The 9,102-nt window shown below is 41.1% G+C and overlaps 1 protein-coding gene across 2 annotated transcripts in view; it reads left to right on the top strand.

Moving 5' to 3' along the window:
• Positions 1-242: 242 nt before the first annotated feature.
• LOC134603081 (A disintegrin and metalloproteinase with thrombospondin motifs 7-like) overlaps positions 243-9,102 on the top strand; it is a 68,716-nt gene continuing 59,856 nt past the window's right edge. For both annotated transcript variants that reach the window (XM_063448708.1, XM_063448709.1), the window contains exon 1: positions 243-687. In XM_063448708.1, the coding sequence (XP_063304778.1) occupies positions 624-687 (64 nt within the window). In that variant the 5' untranslated portion in view covers positions 243-623. The remainder of the gene's footprint in view (positions 688-9,102) is intronic.

The raw sequence follows: 9,102 nt of genomic DNA, 5'->3' as shown, positions 1-9,102 counted from the left end.
GAACAGCAAGCTTCTCGGGTAGCAATAAAGTGTGAGGTGGTTGGGGTATTTGCAGAGGAAAAGGAAAGATAATTAAATTTAACATGAGAATTAAAGTTAGTATGAGACTTATAGAGGTGGGGGAGTGAATTGTATTTGTAACTTGAGGTGAAATTAATGTAGTAGATAGGGTGTGGGCTGGGCGACAAGATAGAGGGCTGTACTAGAGGAGGATCTGTGAAGTTTGAAGTAGTAGACAAGAAACAGATGACAAGAGACAAAGAGTTGGAGGATCCCACGGTTGAGGGATATAATCTGTCACCAGGGAGCAGGACTGGAACACCGGCTGTGACAAAAGGGGAATGTGTAAGCAGGGACACACTACAGGCAAATCCCTCCCATGCTACCCATCACACGCACACCAGTATATACACAGCACTGCACACTACTAACAAAGCACACATGTATCAACACTAGCTCACAGAGGTCAGCAAACATTCCTCATCAAACATTCCACATGCACAATAGCACCCCACACTGACTACTACTAAGCACAGCAAACATTAAAGTCCAGGCTGAGGACCAGTTCTACAGAATGACTCGCTAGCCATCCAATTCCAATCTGATCAGTCTGAGCTGCCAGGATGTGGATCCATCTGCTGGCTCTTTTTTGCTTTGTTCTCCGTGATGTTGCCACCCATGTTCCAGGTCAGTAATCCCACAATATTACCTTTTATAATTACAGTAAAATGCACTTATATATATACTTTTGGTAGCTAGCTAACCCCTAAGTACACACGTTACTTTGCTAGGAATGCACGTTTTTGGGACAATATAAAGGCTATTTCAATGTTATGATGCACTTCAGTTTTTATTTTCGAATGAATGCACATATCTGCTATTGTTATAAACATAGTACATAATGTATATTCCAAACAGCTGCTGATATTGTTAGTTAAACCTCTGTTTTGCTTAGATTTTAAGCTTTTGGGACAAGGATGCTCATTTTTTTCTGCACTTATATCTAGAATATAAAAGTACTTATCTGCTTTTGTTGTAACCCAAAAGTGCATAATGTATGTTCCAAATAGATACTCGTGTTATTAGTTAAGGTCACCTTTTCTTAGATTGTAAGCTTTTGGGACAAGGAAGGTCATTCAGCGTTATCGTCTACCTCTATGCACGTTCAAGTAAGAATATAGTTACCTTCATTGCAATTATCGTCTGTAAGCAAAGAGTTAATAGTGTGAGGTTCCCCCTACACTTGAAGCTCTGCCCACACTGCAAGGGATTGTTCCCGTTTAACTATTTAATTTCTCACTGCCAGCTGTGAAGCAGCCGCTAGTCAGTGTTATATACTGTTAGACTATGTTCACAAAATAGAATCCCCTACGCAAAACCTCATTTATTCGTTTTACTGATGCTATAGAAGCATGCACACGTGCATGTATGATCTACAAGGGGTAGGCAACCGTCGGCACTCCAGATGTTGTGGACTACATCCCCCATAATGCTCTTAGACCCACAATGCTAACAAAGCATCATGGGAGGTGTAGTCCAACACATCTGGAGTGCTGAAGGTTGCCTATGCCTTGTACAAACACCAAGAAACTGTGTTCTGCTCGGTATACAGTTATATGGAGTGCGAAATACAAATTTATTGTATATGCCTTTTCCTTTACAATCTTTGTCTGCTGTGCCAGTTACTAAGGACAATAGGGTTTGTTGAGCTGTATTTGCAGTGACTGCCTACGCTTGTATAGTGTTGAATACTCTAAACAGCACACTGCAGGTGTATGATGCTTTGAATGTTACAGGTGTGCTACAATGACTGACAGGTGTAAATGACTGTGCATTTCCACGGAAATCATAGTCTCTGTATGTATAGGTGTTATTTGAATCCCATCTTTTCCCAAAAATAAAAATCAGCATTGCGCTAATTACAGATGATAAAATTAGGGTTATTAACTAAAGTGAAATAAACATTTCAAATTTAAGGTCAAAACAGCCAAACTGGAGATATTCTCTAAGTCAGCCATGCTTTCTGTTCAATTGGGCCTTCAATTTGAAACTCACTTTGAATCTCTACTTTAGTCAATAACTCTGAATGTATTCTAACCTGAAAATGTTATGGATTGTTACCACAGATGGATAGATAACCATTAGTTATGGATTGTTACCACAGATGGATAGATAGCCATTAGTCTTAATGTTGATTGTATCCGGGTATGAAATAAGTGTCTGATAAAATTGCAATTGACATCGAAATAGGCTAAATGGGTATAAAATATTATGGTTATCATCAATCTGTTATAATTTTGGCAAAACAATAAATTCTGGTTGTAGGGTATGACCTGCTGTGCTTGCTAATAATATCCAGAGTTTGTTCAAAATGTGAGATTATTTAGAGAAGAGCAAAAGTAGTTAAAAGGTCACCTAGTACCCAACAATGGCTTGCCAATTATAGCTATTACCTGTGCCAGTTGGTGTGCTAATTTCTATCTAATCCCCTTGCAGCTCTGCTCTGGTGGTGTAATGCTTCATATTTATTAGAGGACAAAGATTTGTTCAAAGTGTAGCCAGCAGGGCCTTCTTCGCCTTTGTTCACACGTTAGTGTGAATTTAGATCAATTTCCCCCCCAAATGATTTGTTTATTATATGCTTGTATTTTGGGGCAGGGGACCTAAACTAATACAATCTCAACCCTATGGAATTTGTACAAAAATAACCCTAAATTACATTACAATATAATCCTCACAGAAAGTAACCCAAACAATCTCAATAAATGTTATTTGTTCCTAGTAAATAATTAACTTGCTGTAGTTTTGCGACCTTAGGCTAGTAAGCGTAATGCTCATCTTATTAGACACCTGGGGCATATTTACATTCCAAAAGCAGAAACATAGTGTTCACATTGTTTGGTGCAGTGACCCTGTACATGGCAGCAAAGGGGCTGCTTCCATTATCTGAGGTCAAAAACAGCTCTTTGTACCTAAAACATGAGAGCAGACAGTCTGTACACAACCCCCAACCTCCAACATACTGTTAGTTTCGCAAGTTGAAACATCAGAACTGCAAATAAAACCACAACTATTAAGGGAGGATAGCATAAAAAATAACAAGATTCATTGTTCTGCCCCAATAAGGGCTTGTTCACAAAATAATTATTTTAGAGCTAAAATCACAGTTTAATTAACTTTAATATAATTAGTATTTTTAATAGCACATTAAATAGCTAATTGTTTTAACCAACCTAAAAATAAACAAAACAAACCGGAGTCTTATTTAAAGATACTGGAATGGCAGCAAAATGGGACAGAAGTATCTGGCTACCACCAGGATAAAATCCTTGTGAAAACTAAATGTCATATGAGAGCAGTGATCATTTACCACCGCTTTCTTTATTAAATGTACAGGGAGTGAGGGCTGCGATAAGGAATGGGAATTCCAGGGACTACTCTAATTGGGAAGTATAGAATCCCACCTCAGGAACCCCGCTAATTAAGTATGCAAACAGGAAGGAGCCACATGTCCTCATATACCTCATATTTGCCTTGGGTATTTGTTTACTAAAGGCTCACCCTGACACATCCAACCTACTGTTTTGAAAAATGACTACATTGCTCCAAAGCTCTAGGCTATGGGATATAGATGCATGGAACAGGATAGCCATCCTTCACAATGAGTTGGGACCCTACCTTGAATTATCATATTTTGTAAAATAAATTGATACTGAGGATACTGATTTACATGCATGTTCATAGTCCAGTTACTGACCACAACAGGAAGTCAGTCTGAAATATCAAAAGACAGACAAGATCGGAAACAGAAACTCGGAAAAAGGTATATAAATATATTATTTGCCCAAGACTTGTAGTGGAGCATGATCTAAATACTTAGGTTTCAAGATAGGAACTATTGGAAGATATGGGATCAGTATGATAAGTCAGGGCCAGGTTGGGGTGTGACACCATGCGCATCACTGGTAATGTGAATTGTCCAGAATGCCTTCCAAATCACCAAGCACCAATCTGGGATGCCTATATACAGAGGGCGACACCAGGGAAAAAAACCCACAAAAGGTTCTGAGGTACCAGCCTCCAAACCAGGAGAAAATTAATTGGCAGGCTTGTATGCTTCAGCTGGATGAGTCCAGATATGGCATCCCATGTGTTGTATGAGATATGAAACACAACATTAACATGGTTATTTAGTTAACTGAGATTTCAAAGTGAATTGACAGTGAATTCTGAAAAAAAAATTCAGTTCAGCTATTTTGGGAATCAAAGTTTTTTATTGACTGCAACCAGGATGAGCATATACATGTGGCAAAGGTGTTTTGAGTAGAAGGGACACAAAGGTCTCACAGACAGTATCATAAGAGCATAGAGTGATCGATAAAATTCTTACAAATAGATTTCCAGCATGTTGTTTGTACATCATGGTTTAGCCACAGGAAGTGTGAAAGTTATAATCAAGAAAGAACTAGAAGTTATCCATTTTACAAGTTAGTGGATAGGTTGTACGCATGTGAGCCAACAATAACCTGAGGAGAATGACTCAGAGGTATATATTATATAATGCGAACAATATGTATCATTTGGTGTATGGAGTATCTGACAGCCACGTGTCAACCAGTAAAAAATCTCCAAACCCTCTTCCTGCTAAGCAACGATTGTATAAAATAGAAGAGGGAAAGAGAAAAGAAAATGAGGGAGGTGAGGAAAAGGTAAGAGAGGGGAGTAGGAGGACAAAAAAAGGTAAGAGCAGGCCTGGTTGCATAGGGTGTTAATGTGTGGAGTGGAGGTCCCCCTCCAGGGTCTAAGAATTCCACTCTTGGTATAAAATCTCCCCCCTCACAAAATAATTTCATAATGTATCTTGTAATATGGAATAAGCGATGTGGGAATTAGGGTGCATGGAGAGCTTCTTCTACGGAAGTGAATCAGAGGAGAACGGGAGCAGTCCATCACAACCCTCTAAGACTGTGCTGCCCCCATTCCCCCCGCATCCCCCACAGCAACATAAACCAGCCACAGCCGCCAGCGCTCCACATGTTTCTCGTCAGTTCCATTCAGGGAGACCTGGAGAGACTTCGCCATGTATATTTCTTCTACCCTGTCCATCCATTGTCCTATCGTAGGGGTCGTATTTTGCTTCCAGTGTAATGGAATCAAGGATTTGGCTGCGTTTAGTAGATGTCAAAGGATCAATTTTTTTTGTATGCTACGACAGTTGTCGACGTGGAGTGTAATAGGACTGTCTCCATATCTAGATGTCCCATATTGCCAAGAATCTTTTCCACCTTTAGCTTCACTTCCTCCCAGAATGTCTCTATGCTTTGGCATTCCCACCATATATGTGTTACCGTTCCCGGTTCCACTCTGCATCTCCAGCAGACATTGGGTACGGTCGCGAAAATTCTATGTAAACTGTCGGGTGTTCTGTACCAAATTTCTAGGAACTTATTGTTTGATTCCTGATATTTGGTGCTAGGGGAGCACTTGTAGTGAAGTATTAGTATCTTCTCTCATTGAGCGTCGGTGAAGGACTTGTCTAGGACCCGTTCCCATCGCCTGCTAAAAGTGTTTTTACTCTCTAGATGTCCCACGAGGGGATGTTGTTATAAGTGAGACACTGTTCTATCCAGATTGGTTTTGCCATCGTAGAGATCTTTAACCCCTTAAGGACCAAACTTCTGGAATAAAAGGGAATCATGACATGTCACACATGTCATGTGTCCTTAAGGGGTTAAACCATGTGAGGTCGCGGTGTATCGCATCCCTATTTGGAAGCTTCTGGTGTTCAATTCTCACTTTAGTAAATAACACTGCAAATATAAAACATACTTCCCTGCCGCAGTATTATGCAGCATTTCTTCTAGAGTGGCTGAATTCACCTCCAGACTTTTTACTTCTAGCCTTCCTAATGACCCCCAAGTTCACTGAATTACTATGGGGGGAATGCATTTTTGAATATCCATGAACATACAGATGTATAGTAAGATGTATCTAAATTATCAGCTTCATCTTTAAAGAATCAATTAAACCACAGGTGCCAAGCCTTCGATCAACTAGGGAAACAGAAGCCTCAAGGTTAGACATGATGGTTAATAATTTTATCAAATATTTATTTGTCTCGGATTTTGCACATTGGGTATCTCAAACAATTGCCTGATTTTTCTGATTATGATAAATGTGAAAAATTAGCATTTATTCAGAATGTAGGGGCCAAATGCTTGCTGGTTTTCTAGATGCAATATATGCATAAAATAGCATCTAATAAACATGGATCCCAACTGGTATATAAGGGACTGTACATGTTTTTTCATTTGGACATTTTCTTTGGTTTTCTTTGTTGTTTTCCATGCATCTGCTATTGCTCTGCAAGATGAAGGGGCAGTTCTACCTGCATATTTGCTGTCATCCCTTTTGAAAGTTCTGGATGTTCTACACCACTGGTCTCAAGCTCAGTTTACCTTTGAGCCACTAGCCAAAATGTCTTTTCACCTGGGGGCTGGAGATCCCTACTCCCTGACACTAAGGTCGGACTAGGACAAAAATTCATCCAGGGTATTTAAATACAGAGCAGACCAATATGAGGAGGGCAGGCCCAGAGAAGGGGCATGTTGTGTCATCACCAATTACCAAGTGGGTATGTCGGTTTGATGCCTCTACAAGGCAGCCTACACACAGAGCCATGCTGAATAGCTCTTGACCTGTGTTTGTTATGCACAGTGCAAGCAAATTTAAAGACACACTTGTTCTGCAGGCAACTTATCTCAAGATGAATACTAGAGGAGAAAAAGTAACAGGGTTGAGAGAGGGTGTTGTATGGGTGTTGTCTGTGGTTTTGTATGCATTTGAAAGTTAAATTTGACATTGGATGTGTAAGGTAGGCTGCTTGTATGTGAGGTAGACTACCTGTGGTGTGGAGATCCTGCTTGCGTGTGGAAGGCTGCTATGAGCTTGCATGTGAGGGGTAGACTACCTTTGCTGTTTTGTGTGTGTGAGGAGGCTGCTTGTGAGGTTGTGTGTGGGGGGATTCTGCTTTTGTGGCTGTATGTTGGGGGGATGCTGCTTGAGGAGTTGCGGAAGATGGTCGGCTTTTTGTGGAGTTGTGTGTCTGTGAATGGGGCTGTTTGCAGTGTTGTGTGGTTATAGGGGCTGTAGTGTGTGGGGCATGGGGGGTGTAGTTTATGTATGAGGAGTTAGTAACTGTGAGATATGTATAGCGGGTATATAGACTGTGATGTTTAGGGAGACAGAGGCTTTAATGCGTGGGGAAATAAGGACTGTAGTGTCGGGGAGACAGTAGCTGAGGGACAAGTATGAAATTACATTTTAATTTAAAGACAGCTTCTTCCTGCCTGCAGGATGAATTAAAAGCATTGCCTTGTTAACATAAGATATGGAATCGAGAGCAGTTAACTTTGTCTACATGGTTCAATCTTTCCCTTCCCTCCCCTGAAGGCATTATGGTCTGTGAGGGAGATCTTTGAGCTGTTGCTCACGCAGCACCGACCCTGCTGTGGCTGGACCGAGGTTTTTTGATCTCCCCTGTCGGATCAGTCCCATGGCCATCACTGCCCAAAAAGCATTCACCCGGTTTGCCACATAGCACTCCTTGCCTGCCCGACACCCACACACAGAGATTTGTACTCCCAGACATGCACTCACTGATCTGCATTGATAGATACACTGTCAAACACACAGTTAATCACACCATACCCACTCACAGATACACACTTAGCCACATACACAAACATTTACAAATACATCCACTGATCCCTTCTCCCCGATGCCCATACTTACAGATTTGTACTCCCCGACATACACTCACAGATCCGTATTGACAGATACACCCTAAGCACACATATAAACAGTCCCACACACCCACACCTACCCAAACACCCACATACCAACATACCACACAGTCCTGTCAGGAGAAATAGCTTTCTTCCTCGGATTGGTCATGTACCATTAGTGGGAAAGCAGCCAGCAGCTCAAGTACCAGACTGTACAGTTGCCAGATCTCTAACAAGACAGTCTAGTAATTGAGGTGCTATCAGCTTCCCCCCTATCACCACAAGAAAAAGATTTCTGCAAATGGCTCATGGGTGGGTAGTTTAAGATGCCTGTTCTATGCAGATGAAGTAACCATTGCTTTTGTAGGGACCTTAAAACTGCTTATAGCAGTGTTTGTTTCACACAGATCCATCAAGTGAGTGTAGTTACCCAAGTTCCTGCACAATTTCAAACACTGATTAGCAGATATTTTGTGGTAGGTTGCGATTATTATTTTATTATTTGTGCCAGAAAATTCTGTAGCGCTGTACAATGGGTGGACTAACAGACACGTAATTATAACAAGACAAATGGGCGCACAGGAACAGAGGGGTTGAGGACCCTGCCTCAAGGAGCTTACATGCTTGAGGGAGTGGGGTATAGTGAGACAAAGGGTATAAGAAGGGCCTAATGAAATAGGTTGCTAGAAAAGTATTCACTGAGAACTTATTTTTGACAGTTGAAGAGAGGAGTCATGGGGTGGGGGGAGAATGAAAATCCGTGAGCAGTTTAAATGATATGCTTTTCTGAAGAAGTGTGTTTTCAAAGATTTTTTTTGAAGGAGTAGAGACTGGGTGAAAGTCTAACGGAGAAGGGAAGGGAGTTCCACAAAAAAGGTGCAGCCCTGGAGAAGTCTTTAAAATTTATATAGTGCCAGCAAATTCCGTAAAGCTGTACAATGGGTGGACTAACAGACACGTAATTGTAACCAGACAAATGGACGCACAGGAACAGAGGGGTTGAGGACCCTGCTCAAGGAGCTTACATGCTAAAGGGAGTGGGGTACAGTGACACAAGGGGTATAAGTAGGGATAATGAAATACCGGTAGGTTGATAGAAAAGTATTCACTGAGAACTTAGGTTATTTTTGACAGCTGCAGGAGAGGGAGTCAAGGGGAGGGGGGAATGAAAACCTGCTAACAGTTTAACTGATATGCTTTCTTGAAGAAATGTGTTTTCAAAGATTTTTTTGAAGGAGTGGAGAGGAGTGGTGAAATTCTTACGGAGAAGGGAAGGGAGTTCCACAGAAAATGTGGGATGCACGGACAGAGGATA

The sequence above is a fragment of the Pelobates fuscus genome, chromosome 3 (genome assembly GCF_036172605.1).
Source record: "Pelobates fuscus isolate aPelFus1 chromosome 3, aPelFus1.pri, whole genome shotgun sequence".
NCBI lineage: Eukaryota > Metazoa > Chordata > Amphibia > Anura > Pelobatidae > Pelobates > Pelobates fuscus.
This window is presented reverse-complemented; position numbering and strand designations above follow the sequence as displayed.